Below are 14,941 nucleotides of genomic sequence, written 5' to 3'. Positions count from 1 at the left end.
GCGCCGCCGTTGGATTTAACGGCGGAGGCGTCATCGTCGACGTCGTCGGGTGGCGGCAAAATTGGCGGGTCGGGTTCGCGGTTAAATTCGTTTAGGAGGATTTTGACCCGGGATCGGTCCTCAAACAGAATCACTCCTCGTCCAAGCCAAGAAGGTCGTGTAGAAGATCTAGAGCGACAGTGAGTCCAAAATTTTATTCTTAAAATATGTTTTTTAGGGCAAGTAGATGATTACATATATACGGTTATGAATGTGATCCTTCATAATACTCGTTCTCATTTTGAAGGATTTTGAGATGTAGTATTACACTGTGAATATGCGACATAGTAAATACATGGTTGTTTACGTGAACGATGTCAGATTTATAATATGTTTTCATATAATTGTCACAATATATATATATATATATATATATATATATATAAGAATTTGTATCTTCTACCAATGTATTCATAGCGGGACCAATGGCAAATAAGAAGGGGTTCGTTAGGCGTAGATATGAAGGTAGGTTTATTACAAGAAAACAGGTGTAGTTAGGTGAATTCTTAGTTTTCATGGGTGAGATCTCAAGTCAAACAATTTGACCCATCGAATCTTGTTTATCATATAATATTCTCAGCTGTTGACCATAAATAAATATACACAATCGGTTCATCATTCATGTTAAAAAATGCAAAAAACATTGGTTATCATTAGTGTGGGTGTGTATATATATATATATATGATGAGATTCAGCACCACTGTCAACACTCAACAACCAATATATGCGGTTATCTCTGGTATAAGTAGGGATTCGGTTCGGTATTGGTTGAATTCGGATTATTCGATATTCGATTCAGTTTTACTTTATTCGGTATTCTAAAACCGTAACCATTTAAAATTTCTTGGGTATTGATTTTTTTCTTTTTGCAATGGCAACAACCCAAGTGATGAAACCTAGTTCATAACTCTTCCATTTCCTTCCCCTGAACCTTCTTTTGCAAGTCTTTCAAAAAAAAAAAAAGGCATAGATGAACACAACCCTACAATAGAGGAAGATACAGATTTTCATTGAAGCTACCGAAAAACGGTGTACATTTTATCAGTGGGATCCTTGAAAGGTCACTTGGCTTCAAAATGATGCCCTTTCGTCGGTAACGAGCTACAGATGGTGAATTTTCCATGCCATTGCGAACAGATGGCTCGAACCAAGGAAGGGCCAAACCCAAACGCTTGATATCCGACTGGTTCCACTCGAATCTGCAAACCCCCGCTGCCCAGTTCCCGGCATTGAAGCCGTATCCGCAACACTGCCATTGCTCACCATTTTGCTGCACCATCACATTTCATAGCATTAAGTATACTTTGTCCAGAGAGCAGACCAAAAGGAATGACAAGATGTCAGCCCTCATGGAAATCAAACCAAAACGCTGCACGGCTTTGGTGATATGACAAAAGTTCATTCTTTTTCAGTGGTTTCCAGAAATTTTCGAGGCTATGGATATGACCCATCTCACAAATCCTTGCTAAAACCGACCAGGAACATGATTCATAACCAGATGCTCTCAAAAGGAAACTGACAAAAATGAAGGGCCATTGAAGAATCCAGTCCTTAACCATATTAAACGTTCGAACAAGAAGCAGAGACCAATCTTCCCACATCACTCGGAAGCAGTTGCATATTACACAAGTACCGAATCTACTACATATGTCTCGGAGAATTTGAACATCAGTCAAATTTCGCGCACAAAAGAGGCTATAAACTTGCAGAAGAATCGGAGTTCATTATTACCTTGAAGGGAATTTGCACTTTCCACGACCTGTAAACAGACAGGGAAAAATGGATTCAACCCACATGAGCATATACCCAACTTTCAAAAATAACCCGGCCATAAATCGAATTGGATTTCGAGGAACTTCCAAGTGGAATCTGGAACCAGATTTCAGGAGAATCCGCTGAGATCCCACAACCAAATCGATGATTCGAACAAAGATTCGGCCAAAAAAGCAAGCTTACTAGGATTCAGGGAAGTGAGAGCGGCGTTGTTGTCGAAGAAGCAGGCGTCGTCGGCGAGGCCGTGCTTCAGGTAATAGTCATTGAAAGCATACGAAGCCGTTTGTTGGAGATCCATGGGGTCGTAGCAAGGTCCGCCTTGCTGGATCATGCCGCAGTCGGCGCCGCCAGGCCCACATGCCCAGTCGATCGCCGTCTGAAGCGCCGCGTCCTCCGCGTTGTTCTTCGCCACGCACCACAGCTCCGACGGATCCACCGCTCCTCCTCCGCCCTGCGCCGCCGCCACAGTCCCCGCCGCGACGAGGAGAAGGAGATGCACCAGAGAACAGTGACAGAGATGCCGAGCCATTTTTCGGACAGAGAGAGAGAGAGAGCGAAGGAGAGATCGATAACGTTCTAGAGAGAAGGCGAAGCAGCAAGGGGTCAGGGGTTATGTAGTGGCAGTGGAACCAGAAGTGACCGTTAGAGGTATCGGGAAGATGGAAGATCTAAGAGGGAGAGGGGGGGAGAGAGAGAGAGGGGGTGTCTGAACATTCAAATAAAATTGGCAGTTTTTCGTAAATAAGATAAAGATCGCGGTGTAATTGGTAAATTTGAATTTTAGCGGTTAACTCCTCGAGGAACCAATTTTGGGCCTTTTCTTTAAAATCCTTTCAGCCCGTACCACAATCTAACCAAAAAGTGATTTGGGCCGCGAGGCGCAAATGACCGATGACGTGTCAGTTTGGCATTGGTTGGTTGTTTTCCCGAATTGGTTTTTGGGGCATAGAAGGCCGGGAAGGAAGTCAGTCTAACTTCCGGTCAAAAATAGGCATGGCGTCTCCGTCAGATCCCAGTAGTTGTCGAGATCAAGATGCGGAACGTCTTTCCCTTAACCCTATCTTGACCCAGCAGTCGGGCGTGGAAGCAGGATGTCCTGTTGAGGCAGATGCTCATTACGATCCCGGTAAAACCCTAATTCTGGAATCGGCGGTGGACGATCCCGGTAACCCCTCGGATCCCGAAGAATCCGACGCCCGGGATCAGCAACAGGAACCATCGATTGAAGAAGGTAGGAACGAGGAAGACGACATGGAAGCTACGGCGGCGGCGGACTCGCAAGTCGTAAGCTCCTCCTCCGTTGCCCGCCGCGGCGGTGGGGCGAAGCGGAAGAAGGGCAATCTTAAGAAGAAACGCACTCTGGGGAAGTCTCAGAAGAAGCTCGAGGTACTTATCGAGTCCTTAAGTCCCGTTCCTTTCGTGCCGGTCAAAACCCTAGATTTTGCTCGTCATGAGAAGCTCTTGAAGGTGCTGGGTTTGTGGGATTTTGTGCATTTGGAGTTTGACCAGACTATCCGTCGTGATCTCGTGGCGCAGCTTATCGCGTTTTATAGCCAAGAGGGTAGGTGTAGCTATGTAAATGATGCTAGGATTAATGTTAACCGTGCTGATTTGGCTCGCGCGTTGAAGTTGCCCAGTAAGAAAAAAGACTGGGTTGTTAATCCAGATGAGGCAAAAGACATACTGGAATCTGATGAATCGATCAAGTTTATTGAAGATTTGGTTTCTACTTGGATTCTACTTCAAGGGGATGATACGTGGATGATGCCAAAAGAGTTGGTGGACTGGGACAAGTGTATCAAGGAGAAGCAATTGGATAAGGTGGACTTTGCCGGGATGTTCTGGTTGATGGTTGAGAAGGAGCTGAAGGCTGACCCGCCTTTGGGTGATTGTTACTATGCATCGCATATGCAGCTGGTAATAAAATCCCAGAAAGAAGATTTACTGAAGGAACAGCCGGTGGAGGAGCCTGATCATGTGAAGCAGGTTGATTTGGAGGTGAAGGAGGAGGACGATAGTGTTGCAGACTCTAAAATGGATGATGGAGGTGGCGATTTGAAGGAAGATAAGTTCTTGGAGGAACATACAATTGAACTGAATCTCGGGCAAGAGACTGTGTCTGAAATGATTGCTGAGGAGGAGCCTCATCCTGGTGAGGAACAACCTATGGATTTTGAGGAAACCAAGAAAGAAGAGGATGATGGATGGCTTTGGAATGCAAACAGCAATGTGGGTCCGCATTTTATTCGTCCATGTGATGTTGGCGGTGCTACGGAACAAGATGAAGAGAATAAAACGGAAGGATACAGAGACGGGGGAGAAGACGAAATTATCGAAGATGCAGTGGAGGAGGAGGAGGATGAAGATAGAGAAAAACATGAAGGGTTTCCTCTATTCCCCAACGGTGATACTCCGCATGGAGTTGCACAGGAAAATCTTATGCTGGGAGATGCATCTCCTTTAGGTTATAGCTCGGGGTTGCAAATCCATGGCAATGCAACTGGTGGTTTCCTTGGATCTAAAATTGATATGCACATGGTTCCAGGTAGTTCTTCCCATTTTGGGAATGGCAACAAGAGGGATATCGATCACGAGAATGATATTTCTTACCATTCTCATAACCCTGGCACCAAGAGGTTGAGAACTGATGAACACTCCTGGGATGACAAGCCAATGGATGTTCATATGTGCCTAGACCAGATGGAGCACTGGCTTAATAAAACTAGGTTGGTGTATGCAGAAAAAGAACGGATTTTAACAGAATCTAGTATGCACCATGAGTTTCTGATGACTGAACTGCAGAGGAGGGAGACAATGATTCATCAATTGCATGAAGCGCAACAGAGAAAGGATTTAGAAATCTATAAGCTCGAGAATGAACTTCGGATGATGGGTAGTGTTTTGGAAGGTTACAGAAAGGCTTTGAAAGAAACACAGAAGGCATCTAGAGAGCACATGATACGCTGCCCTTTGCGTGATGAACCGATATACAAGGATGTGAAAGGGTCAGGAGGTTTAGTCCTGACCGCTGCTGAAATCGAAAGGCAGCGATTGAAGCAAGAAGAAGAAGACAGGATTAGACGGAATTCAATAGAGAGACAGATAAACGAGTTTGCAAATGGCTGGTGTGAAAAATTTGAAGGACATGACAAGGAAGTCCAGTTGCTAGGAGATAAGCTGACCGAGCTAGAAAATAATGTGAAGCTCGTTAAAGAATCTTTTTCAAAGCGCGAGATTTCGGACAAACCTGAATGTGATGCAACAGCTGAAGCTTGATAAGCTCAGAAGGTACATATACATACTCTTCTACTCGAAATTTAGTTAGCACTTGGACCTTTTTTTGTTCCTTATCTAGTTAGGTGGGCTTCAATTGCAAACAACAGTATCTAACTTCAGATTAGAATATCCTTCTTTATGGATTGAAATTTTTTCTTGCCCCGTATTCAGTTGCTTGGATGAAGGCTAACATCTTTTGGCGGTTCGAGCAATTTCATCTTATGAGAAATTCTCTTAACCAGCAGGCCATGGTTAGAGGATCATCATACTGCTCTTAAAAAAGGGTATATTAGATTGATAAAGGAAGAAACCGATCCAAAGTCCGGCAAAAATGTACTGTCAATAGTGGTTTTAGCCACTTCAAGAATCGGAATCAGATGGATCTTGAGTTAGGATTTTGTCTTGCCCTTTTAAGACAGGGTAGTAACTGATGAAATCCAAACAGTGTTTAAACTGAGTAGTTGAACCTTCATGATCTTCTTCAAATTCTTTTTGTATAATTGATGTAGTTTTTGCTTTTGTTTTTAGGGTTTTGGAAGGTGTGCTTTTAGATGCAGATTGGTTGTACGGAACAGAAGCTGTTCTTGAAGTTGATCAGCAGAAAACATTTGGAAAACCCCATTTGTGTAATATGGGATGATATTTGTGGGTTTAGGGTTTGGAAGTTGAAGGCTTTGTTAGATTTTTTGTACATCTTCCTGTCTCTGTAAAAAAAAATGTTGGGATCTATTTAATTACAGCACGTTTTTGTCTACCCTTTAGTCTTAATCTTGTGAAATTGCGATTTCTGTTTTGGTAAGAATTCAGAACAAAATTATTTTCTGTAAAACTGGATAGAAGTGGCAGTGACCCCAAAATGGTATAAAAACCTTAGTATATGTGTGTATTATATCACGCGTGCTTTGAGATTTCAAAAATATAAAAAACGAAAAATAAAATAAGATGAAATTTAAAAAAAAAAAAGTTTAGAGAGAGAATCATTGAGTTGTGTTGTAATCTAGAGAGAGAGAGCGCTTTAACAACAAAAGCCAATCATGTAGCGAGTCCGAAGTGATCCAACACATCACGTGAATGTACTTTCTACTTTTCTTCTCCCCCCACGCCCCCTTTACTTTCTACTTTTCCTCTTTTCACCCCCACCTTTTCCTGATTTGACAAAATTTCCCAATACCCAAGCAGAAATTGAAAATAATAACACTAATATATTTCTATTTCGGGTTTTTCCTTTAAATTCCGAACAATACGGATTGCAAGATGTTAGAAATTACTTTTTATTTGCCTAAATTTATTTCTCAAAATGTGGTTAATAATTTATACATCAATATCTCTTAATTAAATATGGAATAAAAGGAGACGAATAATCTAATATTAATTAGTACAAAATAACGCTTAATTAGACACCTACAAAAAAAGGGGGAATAAACCGAAAAAGAAATCAGCTAAGTTCTTTACACAAACAAACAATCGACGCCCTTCACTCATCACCAAAAAATACATAAAAAAATTGAAATTTAAAATAAATTGATATACATTTCATCACAGCTTGAAAAATGTGATAAATTTTTATTAAAAAATATTCTTGAATTCTTGAGATAAAGAGATTTTATCATTAAAGAGAGAGAGCGATTAGATAGTGATCGGATGGAGTTAATTTAAGGCATTGAGAAGTTGCTCTGTCTCGCCGGAGGGCTTGACGTCGGCGGCGGCCGGAGACTGACATGCATTCTCCATCTTCTTTGTCTTTTGCTGATGATACACTGTTCTCAGTCTCTCTATCTCTCTCTTCAGTGCTTCTTGATGTGCTGCCATTTGTTTTTCAATGCAAACTATTATTATCACCAACAAATTAAGTTACTAAACTATATATGTATATATACACACACACACACACATTTATGTGGGAAAATGCATTTAAAAAAGTTATAATGAAGTTATCAGATTCATACGGCAGTGATAATTAAATACTCATCTACATATAGAGACATGCATATGATAGGTAATATATATATTGATTGAGTATACCTAATAATGTCTCCGACCATCTAACTTTGAGAATCTAATAAAAAAGTATTCTAATTATAGAAATTCAATAGTTTTCACCTTTTATATTCTCTATGCATAATTTTTTTACACGCTAACTGCACATCGATCATTTGATTGAAAAAATTATGCAAATGACCAATTCTAAAAATCGAAAAAATTACCGTCTTTGAAAATCTTATCTTGGGCCAAAGCTGCGATTCTTTGCTTGAGAGCACTGTTGTCGACGTTCAGAAGCAATCGCTGGTGATCCAAGAACGCAACTCTTGGCGATAACTCCGACACTTCCGCCTTAATCACATGCACAAATTCAATTATGTACATACTTATATATATGTGTATATATATATATACCTACAACTGAATAGATATATGCTATGAGTGTATGTATATGTGCATATACAAATGTACCTGCAACGAGGTAACGCTGCGTTCGAGCTCCGATATATATTGCAGTTTCCTCACCCGTGATCTTTGGGCGGATTGCCGGTTAGCCAAAATCCTGATGAAAAATTCAGGAAACAAATGAAGTTCGTCGTTAATTACATGCGTTCGTTGATTATTTATAAAAAGCATTTTTTTTATGCGGCCCTTATTATTGTGCTTTTAATGGCTACGGCCTACGATGGTAGTCGAAAATATTATCCAATGCGTACGTACGTATTTGCATGCATGACCCTTTTGGGTTTGCGAAATATAGTCGTAACTGTTGTATGTCAGTTAATAATTAACCATAACTATTGATAATAATTACCTCTTGACCCTCTTGGGATCGAAAATCCGATTGCCGGAGTTTAAGGTGGAGTCGGAATTCAAAGGTGGAACCTCCTGTGGCTCCGTCTTGCATTGGCTCTGCACTTCCTCCGCTTCGCCCCCGCTGCCGCCGATGTGATGGGTCATGTCCTTGCGGTGATAATCGGACGGTGGCTCTTTGGTCTCGTCGTTGACGCTGTTATGATCGGACGGTGAGGAGGTATTGGAGGACGAGCCGACATTGTTGTTGTCGTTGTCGGGAGGGTCGTCGGAAAACATGGAGATGAACTGGTCATCGTCGAACCGGTCGAAGGAGGGGTGGTGGTTGTGGTGGCCGGAGACGGAGACGGGGGCTTCGAGGAAGGCGATGGAGTCGCTGATGGAGCGGCGGTGGGAGCCGCGGCGAGCGGCGGAGAAGTCGAGGAAATCGTCGACCCACGACGGGTTTTGACCGGCGGCGGCGAGGGAGGGGAGCTTTTGGGAGGAGAAGTCAGGCCAATGATGAGGAGACATGTTTGGGATTTTGGGAGGGAGTTGTGCCATTAAGACAAGGCAACACCCCCAAAGTATAATTTTTTTTTTCCACGTAATGACACACCACGATCGATCGAGGACCAAAACAAAACAAAAACAAAAAATCTTAATTACAAGAGGAAAAAACCACAAACCCAGTTGATAAAACCGAAAACCCAGATGGAAGATGTAATCAAGAATCAAAATCTGGAGTGGAATTATGATCAAGAAATGGAATCGAATCTAAAAATGTCGTAAAACACACAGAGAGGGAGAGAGAGAGAAAGGGAAGGGATCAAAAGGAAAGAGGGCAAGCAAAATGGCTATGTTTTAACAAACAGTAGAGATATAAATGGATGGATGAAGGAGAAGGGGAGAGATGGAGAGGAGGAGAAAGGCTGCATGATATATATGATGATATGAATGACATCCACACCACACCACAGGAACTAATATACATACATACATACATACATACATACATACATACATACATACATACATACATACATACATACATACATACATACATACATACATACATACATACATACATACATACATACATACATACATACATACATACATACATACATACATACATACATACATACATACATACATACATACATACATACATACATACATACATACATATATATGTTGCCTGAAAAGATCTCTCTCTCTCTCTCTCTCTCTCTCTCTCTCTCTCTCTCTCTCTCTCTCTCTCTCTCTCTGGGTCACATGGGAAGGGGAAGAGATATGGGACAGCTAAGAAACAGCTGTTTGGGGAGAGAGATCTCAACGGTATTACTGGAAAGTCGCCCCTCTCAGTATTTTGTATTAACATTCAATACAGAGAGAGAGAGAGAGAGAGGGAGAGAGAGAGAATGAGGGAGCACGTGCCACTTGGCCAATCACCATTCCATGTTCTTCCTTTCAATTATCGTCTTACTCTTTAAATGATATCCATCGATAGGTAATATATATACGCATGATGCGTAATTCCAATCGCTACGAAATTCTAAGATGACATAAATGTATCGTGTATGAATTTGAGCCCGGAAATCAACATGGCCATATATCTAATCAAGAAGAAGATTTTCCAATGACATGCAATTTTCCTAAACAATGCGGAATACTGTAGCGAGATAACTCAAAATTCAGGTGTCACAATACAAATCCATACCTTGACAAAGCTCAAGTGTATATTGATACGTTTGAATTCGCATACTATGCAGCATATATATAGCAACCTAAAAAAAATCGAGAACGTCTTTTAACATGCGTCTAACGTAAACAGAAGAGATGCTGACAAATTAATGGTCCATGGATAATCATATGTGTGCATAAATGTGATCAGAAATGAGAAATTCCCATTGGATCTCAATGCTATTTATGGGCAAAATATATATATATATGCAAAGGAAGAATAAATGAACTAGTGGGAAGCTGCTAAGAGAGAGAGAGAGAGAGAGAGAGAGAGAGAGAGAGAGAAATGAGTTGTGAAAGGCAAATGAAAAGGAAGAAGAAAGAATCATCATGCATTCATGTTCATGTGTGATGCCATGTGATTTGGTTTTTGTTATTGTTTATAAGTAGATCCCTACCTCTCTCTCTCTCTCTCTATCTCCTTTGCTTTGTCTACAGACCACGGCCACATGTAGGACATGTACCCTTTCTCATCTTCATCTCTTTCCTTCCACTAATACCTTCATTCATAGGGTTATATATTACCCTATTTTATGGCCCATTCATTCCATAATTAATTCAACCCACTAATACCATACCACAAGTTATCATCACATCTACATATATATATAGACATGTCAAAGATATGTGTAGTCATATGATCTAGGGTTTCTACAAAACCCTAGCGGCAGAAAAGCGTTTCGCTCAGCAATTCCACACCCCGTCAGATTTCTTGGTGGAATAAATATTCCACCATTTTTTTTTGTTAATAACTCGAATTTCACTGAACTTTCAACTCAATTACATCCATCTTCCAAAGCTCGAAGATAACCTTTAACCACTGCGTGGGATAAGTGACACCCAACCACAGTGTGTCACCATTCTTATCATGCAGCTTTCGTAATGAAACCATGCAATGAAAACCCTAACGTTAATCTTTGCCTAAATTGAAATAACCAATTCAATTAAAAGGACGATCGACAAATCACTCAAAACACGTACGAGGAGAATAGATAGACGGCGTAATTAGTTTCAGGGCAACTTCTCCGATTGGAAATCGCTAATAATTATTATATATATATATATATATATATATGTGAAATGTGGATTAAATTAAAATTAGAATCGAAACGAGAAATTAATTAAAAATAGTTATAATATATGAGAGTAATGAATGGTATGTCCCACCTTCCTTGTCAAGAAAGTGCATGCCAATCAATACATGTTCTTGCAAGTATGCTTGCCATGTGAGTCTCTTCTCTTTCCTCGATCAAACAATATATATACACACACACACACAATGTGTATATATATCGAACCAAATGATATATATTAGTATTTAGACCAAATACGGTCGTATGATGTTTTAAACCAAATTAATCGATACACTAATTCAAGCAAGTGGCAACTATTAAATATGGAATTCTTATATGAAAAAAAATAATGATTTTCCACGTCAGAATTGTATAAAGCAAAACATACGGCATCTTCCGTATCGATTTCGTACATGTTTCACTGCAATGTACCTTCACATTACACAACACAACAGCTCGCTTGATCCAAGTTCAGACTATTATTTTTTGTTATAAAATTAAAATTTTAACGATAACAAATTTCGATTTTATTTGAAGGGAACAAATAATCATAATCACCCTGGTTTGGTTGGATACATATACATGACAAAAAAATATGAATCATTTAACTATATTTGATTGCAACTATTATTAAATTATGATTGTGGATGGATCGACATCAATACATACTTATTTTAACGATTTGAAAAAAAAATGTTTCTCAATCAACAAATTCTTATAACCAAATTGGTAAGAATGCGTGTAATGAAAAAAATGTATAGATCTATTACTAATTGTGATAGTTTTTTTTTATATTATAAATAGCTGAAAATCCAATTTGTTTATTTTTTATTTTATTAATTTTGCCGTTATGCTTTCACGGGAGATATTAAATATGAAAGTAGTTTTCATATCGTAAATGTTACTATTTATGGCTGGAAAAGCTTTTCTCAGAGAAAAGAAAGATTCCAAATTTATAAACAAAGTTTAGAAATTTGTAAACAAGTTTTAATATAAATTACCTCTACCCAAAAAAAAAGTTTCCGAATTTATAGACGAAGACAAGAACAAAGACGGCACGCAGTAGAGCAGCAGAATCCCATTTCTAGACATGTTTGCCGTTTTCTTTTTTTGGGTTCCGGAAAAGTCTAACGATTCGTTGACTCCGCGTTAACTTTCGACAGAACTGAAACGACGACGTATTAGATCGAACTGTTCATTTGGTACTGAACCAGAGAGTTTCGTCGGAAACAAATTTTGTCATCCCCGACAGGACAAGCGGGTTCTCTGTCCAATCGGCGTTAGGAATCTTCTGGGAAGGTAATGTATGATTCGACTGTTTGTTTGTGGAAATCGAGCGAAAATGGCACGCAATGTGTTCGATGAAATGCCTGTCAGAGGGTTTTCGTATCTGGATTGTCTTGATTCTGATAATTCCAACGTGCCTTCTTTCATGTCATTAACCCGATCAATGACCAGTTACTTTCCTGGTTTCTGGTTTGGGGGTTTGTTTGTTTCCTCAAGTTCCGATTTTTCTCTGTGTCAAAGCAGAGTCTGCTCTGTCAGTCACAACAAACATTGGTTATATTTGTTGGATTGAATCAGTTTGGAAATTCCTTAGTTCGTACGTTATTTTTGGTGTTTGCTGGTATGGACCATGTGATTCAAGCTTAGTTATGGTGGAGGATCATTCTTTGATGGTTGTTCCTTACTGTTTTGGGGTGACGATTCTCTTGTATCCTCTGCTTGGTGATGAAGGAAGATAGTTTGTTTTCCACATTGGTAAACAAGCATGAGAGAGCCAGATGCCATGCCCATATATTCTCTTCTCCACAGAAAAGAATGAAAATATCCTGTTAATTCGATAATGTTTTGCAGCATCAGATGGCGTGGCTTGTGGTTGTTCTTTCGTTGGTTGTTATCTGGATAGCTTCTCTTTGCAAGGTTTTCTATGGATCAACGTCTTTTTCCAGGGGCGCAATCTCGGATGATGGCAAGTATATGGAAACAGTTTTTCACTGATCAATTTTTAGTTCTTTAGTGCTTATCTTTGCGTTCATCATAAAGGGTTCAGTTGATTTCAGGCAAGCCCCCTCAGAAGAAAAATGTACTACTCGTTATTGCACATCCCGATGACGAGTCAATGTAAGCTTTAAGAATCTTTGGAATGATTTATCTCGGACTAGTTTCTGTTTTATTTACTTAAGTTAATTTTAGGTATATGAAATTGTTGACACATCAATTATTTTTTGTTGAAATCTTCTCCAAAATATTGCAGGTTCTTTTCTCCAACGATAAACTATTTGACTGACAGAGCATATAATCTTCACATATTATGCTTGTCCACGGGTAATATATTGATCATAATATTAGTTTAGTTTTGGGTTCTGTTTTGAGTTGAAAATCAGTAAAAGGATACTCAAGTTTCTCTGAAAACTTTATAGAAAACAAGCCATCTTGTCACACACAATTTTACGTATCGATTCATAAAGCTACTCTGTCAAGGTAGTGTGTGTGTGTGTGTGTATATAAATTCATGGCATCCTCAGATGTTGCCAGTTTATTTGAGCAAAAATAAGTAGGATGGGTGCACAACTGAGGATGGATGTTTCAATGTCTTTCAAATTTTCATTTTCTTTTGTTTGTTTTTTTGGGTTTCAGGCAATGCTGATGGTATGGGAAACATTAGGATAGATGAGCTATATCGAGCATGTGCAATGCTCAAGGTGATCCAATTTGACTAAGGATATCTATATCATCAACTCTGTACCCACATTTAGTAAAACCCTGTAGTTTAGTATCTAGTGGCTTTCCTTTGATTTGGTCTTCATAAGATATTTTAGCTGTCTTACAACTAAAGAGTGGAGCTTTGATATTGTAAACCTGTAAAATTTCTGATGCAGGTTCCACTTAAGCAAATAAAGGTCCTTGACTATCCAAATTTGCAGGTTTAATCCATCTCCACCGACGCGTGTGTGTGTCCACGCCCATTCAATCAAAATCTTATTGCACACAATACTGAGAATGTATTCTCTTTCAGGATGGTTTTGGGCAGGTCTGGAGTTGTGATCTTTTGGCAAAAATCCTTGAAGATGAAGTCACTGATCATGATATTGACATGGTATGGGCATGTGTTCGCTACATATTATGCGGCTAAGCATAGCCGTTCTAAAGATATAAGCTTCTTAATGTGTTGGTTTCAGCTTATAACATTTGATGCTTACGGTGTCTCGGGTCACTGCAACCATCGTGACGTGCATCATGGGGTATTGTACGTGAGATTTCTTTTAGCCCTCGAGTCTCTTTTTACGATCTGTCTTCCTTTGTGTTGACAGAGGTGGTCCTGAAACTTCGAATCCTTGCTCATTAATATGTTGTATTGGCAGAAAACTCTTGCAGAATAATACTTCAGGAAGAAATATCGAGGCTTGGGAACTTGTAAGTCTCCTTTTGTAGCAACTCAGACTGTATGACCCTTATCTATTGCTCTAATACCCTTCATGAAGAAATATTGTCAGAACTGGATTGATCATATGATTCCGTCTAAAGTAGCAGTAAGGTTTTCTTGTTTTTACTCAGGTGAGCATTAATATCCTCCGCAAATACAGTGGACCTATCGAAATTTGGCTATCGATTTTGTGTGGAAAGAGAACCCTAAGCAAAGTAATCATCAATGAACATCCTTGGAAGAGCTTCAATGCCATGGCACAACACTCGAGCCAATGGGTCTGGTATCATCCATCCTCTTATACATCTGTTCTAAATCTCGGACTCTATTCTTATTATCGATCAGTTAATTTGGAATGTGAAGCACACAAGAAAACTTTCTCCGTAGTTAACAATAAGGGTATGATGGGGTCATCTAAGAAGAAGCTGCTTCTGATTGTGACAGGTTCCGGAAGCTTTTTGTTTCGTTTTCAAGCTATACATACGTGAATACGCTTAAAATGATCGACCATTGATTGAAACGCTTATGAAACAATCTGGAGCCTCATCTCAAGCAGTCCGCATTCATCGCGGCCATTTTGAAGGCCGGGAAGCAACTGCAGAGCCAGAAGAGAGCAGTTCAGGGCAGGACATGATGAAACATATTAACAATGTTTTTTACAGTTTGTGTTTTGGCTTTACTGTCTCGAGACGTGAAGCCCCTCACTCTGTCAATGAAACATAGCTTGAGATCCGCATTCAGCTCTTTCTAGTGTAATTTTTGGGGTACAAATGTTATTAGTAAGAGACAATTAAGTTTCCTGAAACAAGGTTTGAGCAAAAACCCTTTTGAAAC

General features: G+C 39.6%; 5 protein-coding genes across 10 annotated transcripts in view; 3 read left to right on the top strand and 2 right to left on the bottom strand.

Moving 5' to 3' along the window:
* The window catches only part of LOC104822881 (E3 ubiquitin-protein ligase ATL41), a 1,422-nt gene extending 1,029 nt beyond the window's left edge, over positions 1-393 (top strand). Inside the window, exon 2 of the mRNA XM_010554265.2 lies at positions 1-393. This exon is cut by the window's left edge and continues 7 nt beyond it. Coding sequence (XP_010552567.1) covers positions 1-183 — 183 coding nt within the window. The 3' untranslated portion in view covers positions 184-393.
* Positions 394-927: 534 nt separating this feature from the next.
* On the bottom strand, positions 928-2,515 carry LOC104822816 (PLASMODESMATA CALLOSE-BINDING PROTEIN 5). The gene is made up of 3 exons (XM_010554198.1): positions 1,997-2,515; positions 1,772-1,799; positions 928-1,310 (listed from the first exon to the last, which is right to left on the bottom strand). The coding sequence occupies exons 1-3, from the start codon at positions 2,340-2,342 to the stop codon at positions 1,142-1,144; spliced, it is 543 nt and encodes a 180-aa protein (XP_010552500.1). The 5' UTR covers positions 2,343-2,515; the 3' UTR covers positions 928-1,141.
* A 257-nt stretch (positions 2,516-2,772) lies between these two features.
* On the top strand, positions 2,773-5,857 carry LOC104822691. 2 transcript variants are annotated; one of them, XM_010554035.1, is made up of 2 exons: positions 2,773-5,101; positions 5,618-5,857. In XM_010554035.1, the coding sequence occupies exon 1, from the start codon at positions 2,807-2,809 to the stop codon at positions 5,087-5,089; it is 2,283 nt and encodes a 760-aa protein (XP_010552337.1). In that variant the 5' UTR covers positions 2,773-2,806; the 3' UTR covers positions 5,090-5,101; positions 5,618-5,857. The 2 variants fall into 2 exon arrangements, with proteins under 2 accessions (XP_010552337.1, XP_010552412.1); XM_010554110.1 differs by lacking the exon at positions 5,618-5,857 and adding an exon at positions 5,261-5,611.
* Positions 5,858-6,439: 582 nt separating this feature from the next.
* LOC104822612 (basic leucine zipper 61-like) lies at positions 6,440-8,898 on the bottom strand. Its single transcript, XM_010553917.2, has 4 exons — positions 7,884-8,898; positions 7,541-7,631; positions 7,294-7,420; positions 6,440-6,891 (listed from the first exon to the last, which is right to left on the bottom strand). Exons 1-4 carry the CDS (start codon positions 8,423-8,425, stop codon positions 6,737-6,739), a joined length of 915 nt encoding a protein of 304 aa, XP_010552219.1. The 5' UTR covers positions 8,426-8,898; the 3' UTR covers positions 6,440-6,736.
* Positions 8,899-11,732: 2,834 nt separating this feature from the next.
* On the top strand, positions 11,733-14,912 carry LOC104822320 (probable N-acetylglucosaminyl-phosphatidylinositol de-N-acetylase). Of its 5 annotated transcripts, none has more exons than XM_010553682.1 (11): positions 11,733-11,979; positions 12,538-12,652; positions 12,744-12,804; positions 12,938-13,008; positions 13,321-13,385; positions 13,563-13,607; positions 13,700-13,780; positions 13,863-13,930; positions 14,046-14,097; positions 14,239-14,385; positions 14,552-14,912. In XM_010553682.1, exons 2-11 carry the CDS (start codon positions 12,544-12,546, stop codon positions 14,603-14,605), a joined length of 753 nt encoding a protein of 250 aa, XP_010551984.1. In that variant the 5' UTR covers positions 11,733-11,979; positions 12,538-12,543; the 3' UTR covers positions 14,606-14,912. The 5 variants fall into 5 exon arrangements, with proteins under 5 accessions (XP_010551984.1, XP_010551911.1, XP_010551830.1 ...); XM_010553609.2 differs by having other exon boundaries at positions 11,736-11,979; positions 12,544-12,652; positions 14,239-14,390; XM_010553528.1 differs by having other exon boundaries at positions 11,736-11,979; positions 14,239-14,390.
* Positions 14,913-14,941: the final 29 nt, after the last annotated feature.

Source organism: Tarenaya hassleriana, unplaced genomic scaffold, assembly GCF_000463585.1.
Source record: "Tarenaya hassleriana unplaced genomic scaffold, ASM46358v1 Cleome1, whole genome shotgun sequence".
Lineage (NCBI taxonomy): Eukaryota > Viridiplantae > Streptophyta > Magnoliopsida > Brassicales > Cleomaceae > Tarenaya > Tarenaya hassleriana.
The sequence above is the reverse complement of the archived record's forward strand: the minus strand, read 5'-3'. Positions and strand labels throughout refer to the sequence as shown.